General features: G+C 37.4%; 1 protein-coding gene across 3 annotated transcripts in view; it reads left to right on the top strand.

Moving 5' to 3' along the window:
* The window catches only part of adamtsl3 (ADAMTS-like 3), a 179,702-nt gene that overhangs the window by 98,031 nt on the left and 62,024 nt on the right, over positions 1-19,647 (top strand). For all 3 annotated transcript variants that reach the window (XM_058400968.1, XM_058400969.1, XM_058400970.1), the window contains exons 6-9: positions 3,021-3,257; positions 4,999-5,125; positions 11,834-11,908; positions 18,112-18,275. In XM_058400968.1, the coding sequence (XP_058256951.1) occupies positions 3,021-3,257; positions 4,999-5,125; positions 11,834-11,908; positions 18,112-18,275 (603 nt within the window). The remainder of the gene's footprint in view (positions 1-3,020; positions 3,258-4,998; positions 5,126-11,833; positions 11,909-18,111; positions 18,276-19,647) is intronic.

Below are 19,647 nucleotides of genomic sequence, written 5' to 3'. Positions count from 1 at the left end.
AATCCATGCATGAGTGAATAACAACCACATTAAGCATATGTTAGTTATATATGTTTGGTAGCTAAAGTATTAACTAGCATGCATGGATAAACTAATTCAAATATGTTTTAACACTAAAAGACCAGAAAATAATCTGGTTCAATATGTTAATAGATGAATGGGCTGAGATGAAATTTGCTGGTGTTTATTATTATTGCATCTTTCTACATTTGACAAGCAGGATCCGTGTAAATTATGAAATGAATCCAGCACTATCCAGTTGAGTTCATGTTTAAATAATTTTCTCTCTCTTACAGAGTATGCTTGATTGAGTTTACTATGTGTTCGTGTGAGCATAAATATTTTCAGCCGCTACTGCTCTCACACTCGTATGTAATCCTAGATTATAATCATTTATTAATGGAGCTAAAAGCATTGTTATGCTCAAAGTTACCGTTTAAAATCCAAAAACCAAAAAGCACCTGAGTTCCACTATATGCTGTATATGATCACCATATCTGATATCCATTTTTTGTGGATTTTTGGTCAATTTGATTGGGATCAACCAGCCAGCTCTCCTCTATCATAGACCAACTGGGAGAATGGAAATGAACACATGCTCTGAGACATATAAATCCACATTTTTAAAATGTTTTTGAATCACAGAGTAGCATAAAAAACTCAGAGGAAAGCACAATCTACTCTCTTTCACATATATCAACTCACAGATGACCATAATTTAGTGTCTGACAGGGGTAAGAAAGTACATCTCCCTCTTGCTTCCTTGACCATGGGTGGCTTTGTAGGAATTCAATCTAGCAACCTTCCAGCAATAGAGCACTTCTCTGTTGTGTAGCACAGGAGTATCCTGATGACTTTGTTTGATTGATTGATTGATTGATTGATTGATTGATTGATTGATTGATTGATTGATTGATTGATTGATTGATTGATGGATGGGTAGAATGTGCACTGATGTAGAAAACCTGCCTCATGCCGAATTAATAATTAATGTAAATGTGCTTAAAAACCTGACTGCTGGACTAAAATTCAGGTGTCTTCATTAGGTTCCCTAATATATAGTAACTATTTTAACCTGATATCATAAAGATTAGTGTGGATGTAAACACACCTGTATGACTGATGTAATTTGCAATTTGTAATTATATTTACAAATTAAATTATATTTAATTTGTAATTATAAAGTAGATTTTTTTGGAGAGGTCTAAAAGAAGACTAGTCTGTATTCAGCTGCCTGTTTCTAACACATAATTCATTTACTCTTAAGACTGGCAAGTTTGGGGTGATTGAGAAAGCACTGTGAAAAGAAAGTATGTGTGTGACAGAATCTTGCAAGTTTCTATTTTCTTAATCTTGGGCCAGATGTATGTACATCAGGAGGCTCAGTGTAAAAAAAAAAAAAAAAACATCTTGATGCAACTGATGTGTGTCTGACACTAACGTTTAGTTAAAGCCTGGAGTTTTTGACACAAACTGTAAGCACCAATTTGTGTGCAAATTGTTATTTAATAGCCTCTATTAAGTGCTGTAAATTTATAAACAATAAGGGGTTGGAAATCATGAGCAAGGGCAAGTTCATTAACAAAAGTGTGTTAATAAATTATGTTTCTGTTAACAAACAAGGGCGGATGAATTGTACTTTATTACTGCACTTAATTACAGTTTTGGAAGTTACAGTTACAGTTTTTATTGAAACTGATTACTTGTGTGTGGGCAGGACGGTGGCTGATTGGTTAGCACTGTTGCCTCACAGGTCCTGGATTCGAATCCCGGGTTCGAACAGGCAGGGGCCTTTCTGTGTGGAGTTTGCATTTTCTCCCCATGCCTGCGTGGGTTTACTCCGGGTACTCCTCCCACAGTAAAAAAAAAAAACATATACATTAGGTAGATTGGTAATTCTAAATTGCCCATAGGAGTGGGTGTCTGTCTATATGGTGTGGCCCTGTGATGGACTGGTGACTTGTCCAGGGTGGCCCCTGGGATAGGCTCCAGCAGATCCCTGTGACCCTAATTAGGAGTAAAGCGGGTATAGACAATAGATGGATGGATGGATGGATGGATGGATGAATAGTAGTGAAAAATTCCAAGATATTTTTATTTACTCCTTACATTTTGAAAATTAATCATTACAAAACCCACAAATTCTATTTAATTTTCCCCAATTAGTTTTATTTGCTGAATTATATTATATATTCAGTATATTCAATTATATTATATACAGTTACATATATATATATATATATATAGTTAGATGTGAGAACTTTGATGTATGTGTGGTCATGACATGATTAAACAAATACTATGTATAGTTACCTATTTTCTCTTCAATAAAAAAATAAGTGTGAAATAAATACTTGGGTAAGGTAATACTATAAGATATGGGCTCTTAAAAAAACCTGACTATTCATCTGAGCTCACACCTGCAAAGTTATCCTTACCAATACAATATGTCAAGATTGGGCAAAAATTTTGGCTTTAACTGATTGGATTTCCTAACATCCAGGAGCTTGATTACATAGCAAGATAACCGATAAAGGCTATGTTTCCAAAATAGACCCTGAATTGAAATCAGGAATCCCTGGAGCAATTGTGGATAATGAATAAAATACAATTTATTTGGAATGGGTTTCAGATTGCTTGGGTTATGTCATGTTATTAATAACAGTCAACTGTTTATTAAAAAAGCAAATCACACAAGCAGTGCGCTGAATAAAAAGTATATATTGCTTTAAAAAAATAACTCTGAAAAAAAAAAAAACCCAGCTTCTAGAGCATGGTAAAACAAAAAGAAAAAATAACAAAAGGGTTGTGAACTTTTTTTGTATACACCTTAACTAGCTATCTAAAAAAAACTTAGCAAATATGTTATTAACTTATTCTAAAATTACATCTCATTTTCAAAGAGAATGCACTATGTATAATTATGGGAACATTGATGTTTGACTATATTTGTTGTGTGCTCTGACAATGTTTAGAAAGAATAATTAAGAAAACTAATAAGTGTTTGTTTCTCTGATAAGGACTGTCCTGTCGAGTCAGGTGACTTCAGAGCTCAGCAGTGCTCCGCCCACAATGACATCAAATACCAGGGACAGACATATGAGTGGATTCCAGTGAGCTATGACCCAATATCTCCTTGTGCTCTCAAGTGCCAGGCTCGAGGGAAGAGCTTAGTGGTGGAACTGGCGCCTAAAGTGCTGGATGGCACGCGGTGTAAAGCAGATTCTCTGGATATGTGTATTAATGGTATATGTCAGGTGAGGAGTTATCTTTTCTCATCAGTTCTCTGTTAATCGAACATATCTGAGTTGGGTGTCTACAAGATTTCAGGAAATTACCATTTAGATCTTGCTAGGTTTCAGAAAGAAACATCCCTTATATCTGTCTGTCTGTCGATCTGACCATTTGATCAGAGACCTTCAATTATTAATTATCCAGTCATGTGACACCATTGCAATGCAAAAAGTGAATGAAGTCAAAAGCGTCAGTTGGCATGGCATGTTTGCTGGTACCAGACGATCTGGTTGGAATATTTCAGAATGTGATGATCTCCCATAATTTTCACACATAATAGTCTCCATAGTATACACAGAATGATATATAAAACAAAGGCATCTAGTGAGCGGTAGTTCAGCAGGTGAAAGTGCCTTGCAGCTGCGACAGAAGAGATGAGCTGGCAGGAAAGCTACAGCTAAACAAATAACCACACTTTACAACTGCGGTGAGCTGAAAAGCATCTCACAGCACACAAAATGGTGAACCTTGCGGCAGATGGGCTGCAAAGGTTCCACTTCTGTTTGCCAAGAATGGGAATCTGAGGCTACAGTGGGCACAGACACTGTTTTTCCAATCTAAAACTATCTCCTTTCTGTATTTTTTTTTTCACATTGTGATACTGTCACATCATTGGTTTATGGGATATATATGACTGCATATATAACTGTTGTTTTTGAGTACAGTAATATATATTAGAACTTCTTGACTATTTTTACCATTGCAAAATGCAAGTACCAGCTTTCATATCATGCATTCAATATATGGCATAGAAATATTCCAGAAGCTATTCCTCAGAGAGTATGGATGGTCTGGGGAGGAAAATTGGCACCACTGATGTATAAACACTTAGCCAAGTAATTCCTGTGGTAAAGGTTCATGGAAAAGTGTTCCTCTTAATTTACAAACAAATCCATTAGAGTCTGCTAGGGTCATTATTATATGAATTAAGCACTAAAATGAGACCTAACCATATTTAAACCCAGGTTGGCTCATGCATAATTCCTTCATACTTTATACAGTTGTGTCATACTACTGATCTCAGATGCCATATCATAATTTACTGATGACCCATACTTATAGACTAAAGTAGAAAAACAATATATGAATGTTTTGAAATATTTGGGACTAACATATGTTTAGGTAAGTCTGTAACTAGCTGTTTTTTAACAAGTATTTGTGGTTGAAACTACATTTCTCATAGTGTAGATGAACTGTGCAGCTGTGTATAGAAGAAAGCGAGACAACTAGAAAGAAATTGATATATAGAGGAAGACTGCTCATGAATGAATGCTCAGTGTGCTCAAACACTAATGTACCTGTACCTGATTAAAAAACAGGGGTCTCAAGTAACGTTTTCAGACATTCTTGCACTTACTAGACAATATCTGCGTCAGTCTTTATGTATTTTACATCTCAAACTGTGGATTTAGATTCTCCTTCAGGACTGTCTGCATGTCTGTACACCTCAAAATGTAATAATATGGATTAATTGTAATTGCAAGTAAAATGTGTAACTTGTGAAGACATTACTCAGGATTTCAAACTGCCTTTTTGAATTTTCTGTACAATTCATTTCATTGACATGTTGATTAAAACCAGTAATAGCATGATAATTTTTTTTGTGAGTTATCCATATCATTTAAACTGACTTAACAATAAACAACTGATTCTCCATAATGAGCCCTGTTGCTTTTTTGCTCTCTTTTCCTCTCCACTTGGCAGGAAGTGGGCTGTGATAGACAGCTGGGCAGCAACACTAAGCCGGATAACTGTGGAGTGTGTGGAGGAGATGGCTCGAGTTGCCGCCTGATCCGAGGCCAATCACAGATACATGTCTCGTTAGAGGAACGTATGTGCTCACACACACTCAAGCACTCAGCACATTGTTTAGACACTCTACAGAATCAGAATGCTTTCACACACACACACACACAAACACACCACTCAGACACTAAAACATTTTAAACACACTTCTCAGACCATCTTCAGAAATCTCCTGGTCATTTATTCAGTTATTTAATCAGCCAATCATGTGACAGCAGCAGAAATGTATTGTTGATATGAGAGGTTAGAGGATAACTGGCTAGATTGATTTGAGCTGCCATGAAGTATACAGTAACTCATATAATCATGCTTTTCAATTGTGAGCCATCTCAGTATGCACAAAACATCAAACGTTGAGGTGGATAAGCTGGAAGATCACTTCCGGTTCTACTCCTGTCAGCCAAAAACAAAAAATCTCATTGTACATGGAGACAAGATAAGATAAATCATCTGGTCGTTTTCCAGTCTTCAACTGTCTTAAATAAAGCTCTTAACCTGTCTTAGAAAAATTTCATTGTGTTACTGTCACATGATTGGTTGATTGGATAACTGCATAAATGATCAAATGTACAGGTTAGGGGGTTGATTTATGCCTCCACTGTGCATGAATGGAGTTTGCATGTTCTTCTTGTGTTTCTGAGATATCCTCCAGCTACGGTTTTTACCGGCTTTCTCCCCCCGCTCAAAGCTCATTGTAGGCTTTGATGTACTGTAGGCATTGTGGGTAGACATACACACAATATTGGCCAAGAGAGAGTTCCTAAGACCATTTTGTTAATCATTACTGTAGTTAAGTACACGTGTGGCCACGTTGTATTCATGCTATCAACTCGTTTGATGATGCCACAGTCTGTCTGGTCAAGAGAGCAATACAGTTATCCAATTTAGACATAAAATCGAGAAAGTTGGTGGGTAAAAATGAAACAGAATAAACATCCTCAAAAACTGAACATAGGTTTGTATTATGTTTCTTTTTCGTTGGCACTTTGGATAGTTCCAGCAGTGAAGTGCCTCTAGATTTTCATAAATGTCTTTGGTTATTTGATGGAGCTGTTCAGGCACGATTTTAAAATATTGACTTTGTGTCTCGTTATGATTTTGTGGTAGTTAAGTGAAGTGTGCTTATTTTAATCAGGGCCATATCCCAGGTCAAGGATAAAGGGCTCTTTGAAGGGCGCAGAGGGTTTGCGAACATTCCGAGGCTGGTTGTACATTCTTCGAGATCTCTGTTCTTTTGCAAGAATTGGCAGGTTTATTTGCATACTGGGTTTTACGGCTCAGCCAGACGAACATATTGTTTCACATGCTGGGAAAGAGGATATTTTCGGGTGCTTGTAAAGAATTATCGATTCCGTATGAGGCCACTAATGGGTTGCGTTTTTAGAAAAGGCCAATAATAATCTGTTACACTTACTGTAATTCTTTCTTTCTTGGCATCATGGGCGTTTGGATTTGCTCACCGACTTTTTGACTTTTCTAGACATATTTGATAATCGTTTGATATGATTGGAAGGCCTTGCTAGTCGTTGCAGTTGTTTGAATTACATTTCAGTGCCATACCTCAGTTCTTTCTGTCTGCCCACTCTTTAACATTTATTTATTAGATTGCCTTACAAGTGAGGCAAAATTCACTCCATGTATCGAGTAAGTGAATTGTGGATCGAAGGAACAAAAGCAAGCAATGCTAGTATTTTAGCTTGTAACCTTACAATAATTATCATAAATTAGATTTGTATTTGCTTTTTTGACATATCCTCGTATGACATATACATTTAATGCTGCCAGTATTTGAATAGGATCCAGTTTACAGTCGTTTCAATGTTGAACTGCATAATCGGTTTGATTTTAAGTGACAAATTGTTCAATCTCCTTGACCAAGAGAGAGTGCACTCCACTTTATATTAATTAAGGTTTATAATGATATGATTTAATAATGCTTCAAAATAACACTCCACTAAACCCAAAAAAGAGCTGCTGGACTATTGGACCTTATTCAGACACAATTGCTGAACATCGTGTGCTTCATACACACCATTCTGTGTCTCTGTAGCTACATTGTAAATATGTAGACCAGCGCACTGAACCCTAGCGTAGCTAAAATGTTGCTTTCAAACGTGCATGGCATTTTTCTCTTAAATTACCCTAATTCCAAGTTTTGTTTAAAAGAAAAAGTGCCATGCTACATATTAGATGGGCTCCAGTGGAGACAAAGTTTTGTATTGCTCTTGGAAAGGTCTTCATATCTGTATTTAATCTGCCAGATCATGCTAAAGTCCTCTTCCTCATCCAAAAGCTCTTTTTTCCCATCAAGCTAAATGTCCGAGCGCTCAGATTAAGAAGTAGTAGACCATTTGGCATTTCTAGACTGCCGTGCTATTTTCTTTTAAATCTCAACGTAACCTAATCCAAAAAGCATTGAGCTCCCTCTAATAAATGGCGTCTAGCTAATAACTCACCGCTCGTCACGACTACATCCAGGGTTCCTTTATGCACTTCACAGTAAGCTTGAGTAATCTGATAGTTTTCACTCTCCAGGATCTTCTGTCGCATTGGCTGGCATTCAGGATCTTGCCGGCTTGTTGTTTTTGCGTTTACATTATTAATAAGTAGTAAAAACGTTTCTAACGAGTCACTGGCACTTGTGCTTCATTCCTCCACTCTGTCCTGGCTCTCTACTGCATTCCTGAAAGACGAGTGCAGAATAACAGTCACAGCAGCAGTCTGTGCTTTATTATTCATTTTTGACTTTTTGGACCTTCACATGTTCACATTTGTCAGTGCATTTATCCATTTGGTAACGTGCCAGAAGCATTAAAATAAATTTCAACATCTACATGTAAAGTCTTTAACACATTCTAAAAATACTTGTAATATGTAATGTACACTTAGCATTTCATTAGGAACACCTATCCACCTACACATTCGTGCGAATCATTTACTTTACATTTATGTCATTTGACAGACACCCTCATCCAGAGCAACTTACATTTTTATCTCATTTTATACTATATGCAACTGAGCAATTATGGGCTCAGCAGTGGCATCTTGGTGGATCTGGGAGTCAAACTTACAACCTTCTGAGTGGTCGTCCAACACCTTAACCACTAAGTTACCCCAGACCCGCCTTTAATCAGCCAACCATATGGCAGCAGTACGATGTATACAATCACGCAAATACAGATTAAGAGATTCAGGTTATGAAGTAGGATCTCAGTTACTTTAACTGCTATATTGTTGTTTGTGGCAGACAGGCTGATTTCCCTGATCTGAGAGTTTCATACACAAGTGTTTGCATCAAATGAGTGACAGTTGTTTTCTCAAGGAAGTATCTTGTTGTGGAGCGATGTCAGAGGACATGAATGAGTAGGTGTACAGTTATATAAAATAAAATGTGTATGTATTTTTTTCTTTTCCACTTTGCTGTCAAATTTGCTAGAAAAACAAAAGGAGAATAAAAAATAATAACTGAATATATGAATGAAAATGGAAGCTGTACCTAGTAGAACACTAGCGTATTGTGAATATGTTTAGCACGAACATGCAGTTGTCATTGTTGTAATTACTACAATAATCACTGCAAATTTCAGCCTCATTAATCTGAAGCTTATAAAACAGTCCATCCCTTTATTTAGATTTCTTCACCTATTATTTAGATTTTCATTCACATGCGTAATGAAATCATGACATGCTAAATGGAGATCACAAAATCATAATGTGTGTGGGACAGAATCTTTTATCTCACTTTTAATATTTAAAAAATGGTCAAATTAGTTAAAAATAAATAAATGCCAAAGGTTTTTATTAATGTGGGATTGAAGGGTAAGCTGACTAAAGCACACATCAGCAATGCTCATAGACCTTTAAGATAAGCAACATCTCTGACCAAGCTGTCTCCTCCAATGTCCTCCAAATAAAAACCTTTTTGTGGACTTACATATATAAAATATAGGTTTTAAATGGCTTTCTTTCTTTTTTTTTTGTATTTACAGCTCAAAAATACATTTCAGCTTGACATATTTGGTCAAACATTCAGGCACAAGTCAAACATTCTGATAGTTCCACTGGATTTAGTGCTCCTCACTTTGGCAAATATTGAGCAAGAAAAATTGCTTTAAATTTAAGGTCAGAATGGAGCATAACTGAGACATGCCTCTATTTTCGGCATACTGGGCCCAGCACATGTTACTGTAGCAACAGTGGAACTGTGGAACAGTGTTACAGAAAGTGCTTCTTAACAAAGTGCATGAGGTGCAATGAATTGCGAGCACACAAAGCTATTTGTGAAAGTGGAGCAGTGAATCAAGCAGTGACTCACATAAATCAACTCTGAATATAGCCCGATATTCAAAATATCTACAAAGAGAAACTGCAAAAACAAGTGAAAGTGTTTTTTAATGTTTTATGATTCTAAAAGAATAATAATTCTTATTATTTGTATTTGCACCATATGTTTGAGATTTTAGTACTCTGCACATTGCTTGTGGATTTTGTCATTTTGTTTTAAAACCATTCACCAAATTTAAGTCCATCATCTATTCTCTCAAAATAACCTAGGCGCCACATTGGACTGGCAAGTTTCACAACATGCTTCATTTGAAACATATATTATTTTTCCCACACCATTGACCAGGCCTCAAAACATTATTCCATTATTATATGCATTAAATTCCAGGACTTTCCAAAAGTGATTATTTTCAGGGGCACCCGAGACTCTGGCTCAGTTCCACCTCTGGATGCGGTAGCCACTGCCAGACCGGGCAAATTTTCTCTTTCCTCCTTGTTAAAATGCATTAATAATGACGTGTCTCTCGTGAACCTTCAGTCCTCATATGACAGGGGCTTTCCTCAGTCATCACGAAGGGGCTTACTGGGCAAGTAGTGGAATGGATAGTAAATAAACTGGCAGCAGTTCAAATCTTCCACCGTAAATAAATCATTTATGCTGGTATTAAATCTAACAGCTACATAAGATGTGTTGTGTCATAAAAGTAGAAATAGTTCATGGAAATCCAGCCAGTCTCTGGAATTTCTCTCGTAAGTCACCCACTCCCATTCCTACTCACTAACTTACTGATCCAATAACTAACTCACTTATTTACTAACGAAAAACAACAAGCAACACTTAAATAATTTGCATGGCTTGAATGAATCAAACAAAGCATAGAGGTTAAGTCTCAGACTAATAGAGGCAAAGAGTGAAACCACTAAAATTTACAATAGCTCTTGAATAGGAAGCGTCAACAATTGAAAATTCAAGTACTTGCACACCAAAGCTGTAAGAGTCAGCATAAAAAGCCTTAACAAGGCACGGATGCTGGTAATCAGTCCAAAATAGCTAGGAGAAGTGTTGCAAACTGCCTGGGTTCTGCTTCACTTCCTGGACTATTCAATTTATTTGTATAGGATTTTAAAAGACATTGCCACAAAGCATCTATATAGAAATGAACATGTAGATTCCTAATGAGGAGAGGGTAGTGGCAAGGAAAAAGAAACCTTAAGATGAACCAACAACACCAGTGACACTAAATAGTGGGATTATACGCGTACATCATTACAGTGTACAGGTTTAGAAGACAAAAATACTAAATTTGCTGAATGTTCAGAAAAAGCATAATTTGTGTGAGTCGTGACATAAGCAGTCTTTATTATTACAGCTTGTCTAAATGTTCATGTCTACAGAATTAATGTGAAATTATTTACTAAAATAAGGGTAAGACTTGGGCATAAGCTGTTTTGGAACCATACCCAGCAGCTGAGTATGCATAGTGTAAAGCATCGGGCTAAATCAGGCAGGTGCGGAGGGAAAATAAGAGCCATAGTTGAAGAAGTGTGTCAGGATCAGGGATCAGGAATATACACACAGCTTAAAAGAGAGAGTGAAAGGATTATATGGTATGCTCTTATCAAACACTGGTTTAAACGGGTGTACATTTTGAAAGAGTGCAGGCCAGGATTCCAGCAGGTCTAGATATGTCAACTATAACCGAGAGCCAAAAGGTAACACAGGCATGAGGAGACAGTGGGACATAAAGCATCTGGCCTTCAGTCCACCATCATCAAAAATGTCTGACTAAACAAACACATTTTCAGTCTAGACTGTGAGTAGCAAGACAGTTCACTCATTAATTCAGTCACTAACTCAGTCACACATGCAGTAACTCACTCATTGACTCACTGACTCACTCATTCACTCATTGAATCACTCACTGACTTATTCACTTATTGACTCATCCTCTGATTCACTCATTCAGTCACTGATTCACTCACTGACTCACTCATAGACTGAAACACCTACTCACCCACTGATTCACTCATTCAGTCACTGACTCACTCATTCACTTATTGACTCATCCTCTGATTCACTCATTCAGTCACTGATTCACTCACTGACTCATTCATAGACTCAAATACTTCACCCACTGATTCACTCATTCAATCACTGACTCATTCAATCACTTACTGACTCAACCACTTACTCACCCACTGATTCACTCTTTTGCTCACTGACTCACTCATTCCCTTATTGACTCATCCTCTGATTCACTCATTCAGTCACTGATTCACTCATTGACTCATTCATAGACTCAAACACTTCACCCACTGATTCACTCACTGACTTATTCATAAACACAAACAGTTCACCCACTGATTCACTCATTCAATCACTGACTCATTTAATCACTTACTGACTCACTTCTAATGTTTTAATGTTGTTTCTTTGCTCTTATTAAAGCCCTGAAGACGGTGGTTGAAGTTCCTCTAGGAAGCCGAGGTCTGAGACTCACAGCCAAGGGTCCTGATATCTTAAGTGAGTTCCTTTATTCATATTCATTCACGACATCAGCAGTTTTGTTACACTAAACAGCTCATAACTGTAATCTGGCTCTGTGATCTGGCTCGAAGGTGAAATGATAATTAAGAACCTCAACACTAATTAACGTTTAGCACAATAAAGCACTTTTAATATCCCAAATATTGCTAATCATCCAAGATAGGTTTGGCACTTGAAGTTTGCTTCTAGTAAGGTATTAAGCAAACTGTATAAAATCACACAGTTGCCTCAAAAAAAACCCATCATCTGTTCTGTAAGAGTTATTTTTAAATATATAAATATCAAATATTGTCCTCTGAATCACTTCCAACTTTTGCTTTCAAACACTGCCCATATTATATTGTCTTGGCTGATTGACTGAGTGTGGGATTAGGTGAAAATTGGATGCTTGGTATACTGTCACTTTAAATAACTTCAAGAAATTCAATCAGTATGAATCCAAGGGGAAGACCAAATCACAGAAAAAATATTTCCAATTTACACTAATCCTACACTGGGTAATGGCACAGTGGTATAGTGCTTTAATCCTGAGCTGGCTTTTCAGTTTGTTTGGAGTTTCACATGTTCCCAATACGTGTGTGTGGTTGTGTCTGTGGTACGTGTGTTACCTTTGACACATGCATACCATCGATATATCTTTGAACACTCATGTGACACTCTTAGAAAGAAGTATTACTCTAGGATACTTTGGTTGAATATTATTAAGAATTTTATCTGTCCAGTACGGATTAATCTAAAACAAACTGGGAAAATAACCTTGGTTATTTGGAAGCGTGCTAGATGGAAAATTCTTTTTCCACCTATTTTGCTAAAATCTATCAATAGCTTGTTTAAACTATTCAGGTTGCGGAATTGCATTACATCATGAAGTCTCAAAGGGATAAAACAAATGATGTGGGATAAACTATTTTACACACACACACACATACACTAGCACTAACACTAAGTCAAATTCATGGATTCATGCCATGTTTTCTCTAAACACCAAACATGGTAAATAGAGAAGTTGTAGCGTTTTCCTGGAAAGCAGAAAACAATATAATTACATTATGCATAATTTCTACTTTGATTAGACACTGGAAATTAATCAGTTTTAAAGGGATTTTTAGTTTTAAGGGATTTTAGGATAATGGCATAAACAATCCACCTTATTCACTTTCATAAGATTGGTGACAAATACCTTCTCATATTCAGTGCTGGATGTTACAGGGGTATCACTGAAACAGGTTGGAAAATGTCTGCTTAAACGGCGCGCATATTTAGGGGGTGTTTTTAATCTGTGTAATTACCTGACACACTAGCAACAACAGGTTGCATGAATCAGTCTGGGTTGGGAAGAAATCAGCCACAGCCTTGCTTCTTTATAGGGTTTGGTGTATTTTTCTTATCACCACTGGTGGTGCTGTTGAGTTTGTTTCCACGTAGTTGTTGTTAACAGCAAATAATCTGATGTGAATGCCAAAAATAACATTATATTGATGTGTTATATTGTTCCCAGGGAAGCTGGAAGATGTTTTAGGATGGAAATGCTGGAATTTTAAGCAGCATACATGTTTGCTATTATTTTTTATGCAGTTGCAAGTCCAAATGCACACTTAACACCTTTCAAAATCTAAGCATCACTGACCTTTTCACTATACCTTTTCCTGTACCTTGTGCTCTGTTGTTTTGTGGCCTACACAATTTTTCACCTGGAGAGATCCCCACCCTGCCTAATCCCTGAATCCTGCTTTCTCATGAAAACAAACATGGGAGCTGTGTATCATATGACTTTGTGACTGTTCTGTACAGAAACAAGAAGACATAGAAGCATGATTTACTGGGTTCAGTGATGTACTTCGCATATGAATGTGATTTCCTCTCAGACTCTCACTGGCTGTTTCTAAAACATGCTTGGAAATATCAGAGCTTTTTTTGATAAATTGCAGACTGAGAAAATGATGTTACTGCACAGTCCATGAATGGTCGCCATGAGAGCACGGAGAAAGTAGTCTCTGATCTTGGGAGTGTAGTTGCTGAGCCCCAACATTATTCAGCGACTAGGAAAGCAATGCTATAATTGTTTAGTGTCCACTGAAGGAATGTTGCAGCCCACTCAGCATCCCCACTTCCCATGTCCCTGCACTAGAATATACTGTACACATATAGTCACAGAGACACATATATGCTTACACACACACACACACATTCACCTGCACTGTTACAACCCCTCCATTTTCCCCATCTGAAATGAATACAGTGTGTAAGACTTTGGAAATCTGCCATGATGTGTTTTCACAGATCATTTACCAGGAGACTTACAATGTGGATGTGGAAATGTCCACTGGAGACAAAAAGGTAGACAATGGAAAGAGACAACACATACACTGCCAATGGTACAGTGCACAGCAGTCAAGTTCGTGAACTCCAGAGAAACTAAATATTATCAGAAGCAAGTTAGAGATGGATAATCAGATTTCCTGTGGATGGGGCCACGGTTACTGTTACCATGCTGAGAGAGATTTCCATTAGCAATGGATTTAATGGAAAGCTTGTTTTGGGAAAGGCTTAATGCGCCGAGCGTGAGCGCGTGTGTGACCCTGTATGCTGCTGTGTGGAGAGTTTGAGTGCATATGACAATAAACGTCCCTTTACTGCGTGTATAGAACCCTAAACCCTGCTTTGTGGAGTGTGTGCAACCATAAATAATGGCAAAAGCGTTAGCAATTCGATTGCTCCCAAATGAAAACCATGTTTTGGGAAAGGCCCAATGCATTCTACCACAAACACACAGCAATATATTAGTAGGAAAACATACACAAGACGAACAACAGGAGAGATTTACTACTTTAATGACAAGCACCTGAATATGATTACACCATGATTTGAAATGTTGTTACGTTTACTTGTTTGTGGGAAGTTTCTACACAAAGCGCTCAGCCTCTTATTGTTCATATTGATTTACAGAAACAAATCTCTAGCTTGATGACTTTTTTTCTCTATGATGTGGGGACAGATTGAAAACAGCTCTGTTAGAGAGCAGCCAAACATCTTTGTCTCATTATTCCAGCGGCACCTGCTAGCAGTGCGTTCAAAGGCAACTGGTCTTGGGTTATAAGTCATGCTAAACTTTTCTAAATTGTGCTTTTATGGATAAATCCTCTCACGGAAAAAAATCAAAAGGAAGCTGATCATACTGTAGGAGATTTGCTTTCATGTTTATATTGAATCGGCAAGTGTTATCATTATTAATTACATGAGTTTACAAGAATCAATATGCAAATAAGCCACACTGACAAAATAATCACATCCAACGATAGGAGTGAATGCTGCTTGACATGAAATTGGATCAGAGGCTGCCTTTTGTGCTTCGTGTTCACTGACACGCAAATGTTCCACCAAGTTCCAACTCAAATCTGTGGTTTAAAGAGACTTGTTAAAGCTCAATCATCAGCTGACATTCTGTTTGGAATAATATGCTTTTTTTAAAATATAGTTTTCAGTATAATGATGTTGGGAACATTTTCAGGTAGTGGGAATAAAAAAAGAAAACATCATCTTAGAAATTGTGCCCAACATTATGATAAAAGATAACAAAAAACAACAACAAGAAAAATCCATCATAAAAAATAAAAATATCTCCCAGGGCTATATATATATATATATATATATATATATATATATATATATATATATATATATATATATATATATATATATATATATACTATATACTATTAAGTTCTATATATACTATATATATAGAACTTAAGTGACATCCCATTCCTAATCCATAGGGTTCAATATGACGTCGGTCCACCCTTTGCAGCTATAACAGCTTCAACTCTTCTGGGAAGGCTGTCCACAAGGTTTAGGAGTGTGTTTATGGGAATTTTTGACCATTCTTCCAGAAGCGCATTTGTGAGGTCACACACTGATGTTGGACGAGAAGGCCTGGCTCTCAGTCTCCGCTCTAATTCATCCCAAAGGTGTTCTATCGGGTTGAGGTCAGGACTCTGTGCAGGCCAGTCAAGTTCATCCACACCAGACTCTGTCATCCATGTCTTTATGGACCTTGCTTTGTGTACTGGTGCACAGTCATGTTGGAAGAGGAAGGGGCCAGCTCCAAACTGTTCCCACACAGTTGGGAGCATGGAATTGTCCAAAATGTCTTGGTATGCTGAAGCATTCAGAGTTCCTTTCACTGGAACAAAGGGGCCAAGCCCAGCTCCTGAAAAACAACCCCACACCATAATCCCCCCTCCACCAAACTTTACACTTGGCACAATGCAGTCAGACAAGTACCGTTCTCCTGGCAACTGCCAAACCCAGACTCGTCCATCAGATTGCCAGATGGAGAAGCGCGATTCGTCACTCCAGAGAACGCGTCTCCACTGCTCTAGAGTCCAGTGGCGGCGTGCTTTACACCACTGCATCCGACGCTTTGCATTGCACTTGGTGATGTATGGCTTGGATGCAGCTGCTCGGCCATGGAAACCCATTCCATGAAGCTCTCTGCGCACTGTTCTTGAGCTAATCTGAAGGCCACATGAAGTTTGGAGGTCTGTAGCGATTGACTCTGCAGAAAGTTGGCGACCTCTTTGCACTATGCTCCTCAGCATCCGCTGATCCCGCTCCGTCAGTTTACGTGGCCTACCACTTCGTGGCTGAGTTGCTGTCGTTCCCAAACACTTCCACGTTCTTATAATACAGCTGACAGTTGACTGTGGAATATTTAGGAGCGAGGAAATTTCACGACTGGATTTGTTGCACAGGTGGCATCCTATCACAGTTCCACGCTGGAATTCACTGAGCTCCTGAGAGCGACCCATTCTTTCACAAATGTTTGTAAAAACAGTCTGCATGCCTAGGTGCTTGATTTTATACACCTGTGGCCATGGAAGTGATTGGAACACCTGATTCTGATTATTTGGATGGGTGAGCGAATACTTTTGGCAATATAGTGTATATATATAATCTGGCATCTATATATATATAGAAGTTTTTTTCATGCTTTTGTTTGTAGAGGTTACAACTAATAATGATTAATAATGTCATATATGTCCTTAGTGTCAGTCCCAGTATATTCTTAGTCCTTTTTTCGTAGTTCTCTAGAAACTTTATTCATATTTACTTTATCCCACTAAAATAATCCTGCTGACTGAAAATTTTTGAATATATTTAAACAGCATTTACACACTAAGTGATGGTTCAGTCTGTGGAGTATACATTTATACAGTGATATTAGAAATGAGGGCTAACATCTAATATCTGTTTATAGCTCAAAAATCTAATTATTACTGTTGAGGAATGCATTATATTTCAAGGTCTTACTGATGGCATAAAAAGAATAATGCAGGGCAAAATATTACACACACACACACACACATATCTAATTCAAAATATCTCCGTAATGCTCTACTGGGTTCATTCAAACAAACAAAAAACCCCCACAAAATTATGGTTGTGTTGTCTGTCGTTTTGTGAAGATCCATGCAGTGATCAAGGTGTGCTTAGTCTATCGAATTTTAATTTATCATTCAAGGACATTTTATTCTTTTTATATGAGGATAGAGTAAATAATCTCTCTTGTTCCTATTCATCACACATTCAGCCGAATTTCACACACCCTTTCTCAATGCATGTAAAATCTATGAGCGTTGCATTTGGTGTAATCACCTGATACTACTGTCACTGATGGTCTTGATGAATCTACAGTCTGGTCTACAAAGAAATCAGCCAGAAACTTGCTTCTTCATATCATATTTTTCTCTCGACTATTTGGGTTTGATTCCAGAGAAGTTCAAAATAATAAATCTAAAACATTCATTAACAGCAAATAATCTGAAATGGAAGCCAAAATTAAAATTCTATATTTATCTTAAAAAGACAGGGACCCTTAGTGTTACTAGCCAAGTGATACTTGTGACCCCTGTATATTATTCCAAACATGTGGTGTGAAAAGAAGCATCTTCTTAAAAGAAGTCTTAAATTTCACAGTAATGTTGACTCTAAACTGGCTGTAAGAGACCTTTTCTTTTCTTTTTTTTGTCTATTGTCAAGCTCCTGTACAGTACTGTTGTCTTGTGTTGTTTTGTGTTACCACTAATATATTTGCACAGCTCAGGCTAAATGATGGAGAACATGGATCCAAAAGATTTTCCCTTGCCTTTACTAATCTTGGTTTGTCTTTGTCTCAGTAATTGAAGCTCACAGTCTAAGCGACAGGAAAGAGGAGCTGGTGTTGAGCTCTCCAGGCTCATACACTCTGGCCAACAGCACTGTGGATTATCAGAAAGGAAGAGAAGCTGACAGACAGATCCTGCGCTGCCATGGGCCGCTCAGTGCAGACTTCACCGTCAAGGTGGGCAGAAAAACAAGAGTGTGTATGACTACATTATTGTACAACATGTTGGGTTGTTGTATTATCTTGAATTGCATTTTAGGAAATATCCTTGGGTTTTGAAATGAACAAACCTCTTTAAGCAATATCACATGAGCAAGAGTGAGGTTATACTGAATACTGAACAGCTGTGCTGATATTCAGAATAACCCCACAACTTTGAGTGTGAAACTCCTTTTATACAACAGTTCTGTAAACAAAACAAAAAATCAGTATAGAGAAGTGACAATTTGGACACAATATGGCTGAATAGATAAATTTGGCTTCCCTTCTTAGTTTTCATCATCTTTTGTATTTGCATATTAAGTTATATTCCTGAAAAGGATCTACTGCCTTGTTTACTGATGCTGATGCTAACACTACTGTAGTAAGTGGAATGTTATATGTCGAGCAGATTGCTATACACATTGGAACACTGTTCCACCAATCAAATTAGTGGAATTGTTGTTTCAGTTTCCATTGGCTGAGGAGAAAACTATTCCAGGTACTCAATCTGGCTAAATCTACCAAATCATATTGATTGAAATTACACCTAAAGTTCTCTCTTCTGCTACCTCTACAAAGACCTACTTCACAGATCTGCAGGATTTTGTTCTATCATATACAATATCGTCATATTGTGAGCACTATTTGCCTCCTCTCACCATCCTGACTTGCAGTTTTAATTGAGCTTCAGATTCATACTCTCTGACCCTTTCAGTCTTTTGAGATCCAGACAAGGCAGCTGTTGAGAACAAAAAGCACATGCAAAAGCAGGATTGCGACATAATTCACACTATTCTTCTCTGTAAATTACTGGCAACTTGCTTAAGCCAGTAAATCAGTGTAGTTACTGTGACTGGACTCACAGCTTCTCTTCTTGATCAAAAATGCTCTTGGTGGTTTTATAAATATTGCAGACTTTATGCTGTGGCTATGCATTCTCACTGAAATCAGGAAAGAGCTCTCTTTAATATCTTCAATTTCTTAGATGGCGATAGAAAGGAAAATCCGCTGCTTCTCTGTTTCTACTAAGCCACAGACCTCAGTGTGTGCTCTCATATTTAATCTGAGATGAACAGAAACCAGAACACCCACAGTTTCCAATCTTTCGATTCTATCAGATAACAACCCACAGAGCTTAGAAGACAAAATTCCTTGTGTGTTGAGAACTTTTTTTAAACAATTTTGCTTGCTTTATCCTTATTACTTATGGTTACATTTCTATCACGGCAGTTTTAACTTCTAAACATAAGGCTCTAAGACTCTTATTGGATGTGGTGTGACCTGATAGAGGGGTAAAAGTGTGTCTAGATCATCAATCTATCCTGATCTCAAGAGTGAAATCAAGGGT

The sequence above is a fragment of the Hemibagrus wyckioides genome, linkage group LG10 (assembly GCF_019097595.1).
Source record: "Hemibagrus wyckioides isolate EC202008001 linkage group LG10, SWU_Hwy_1.0, whole genome shotgun sequence".
Lineage (NCBI taxonomy): Eukaryota > Metazoa > Chordata > Actinopteri > Siluriformes > Bagridae > Hemibagrus > Hemibagrus wyckioides.
This window is presented reverse-complemented; position numbering and strand designations above follow the sequence as displayed.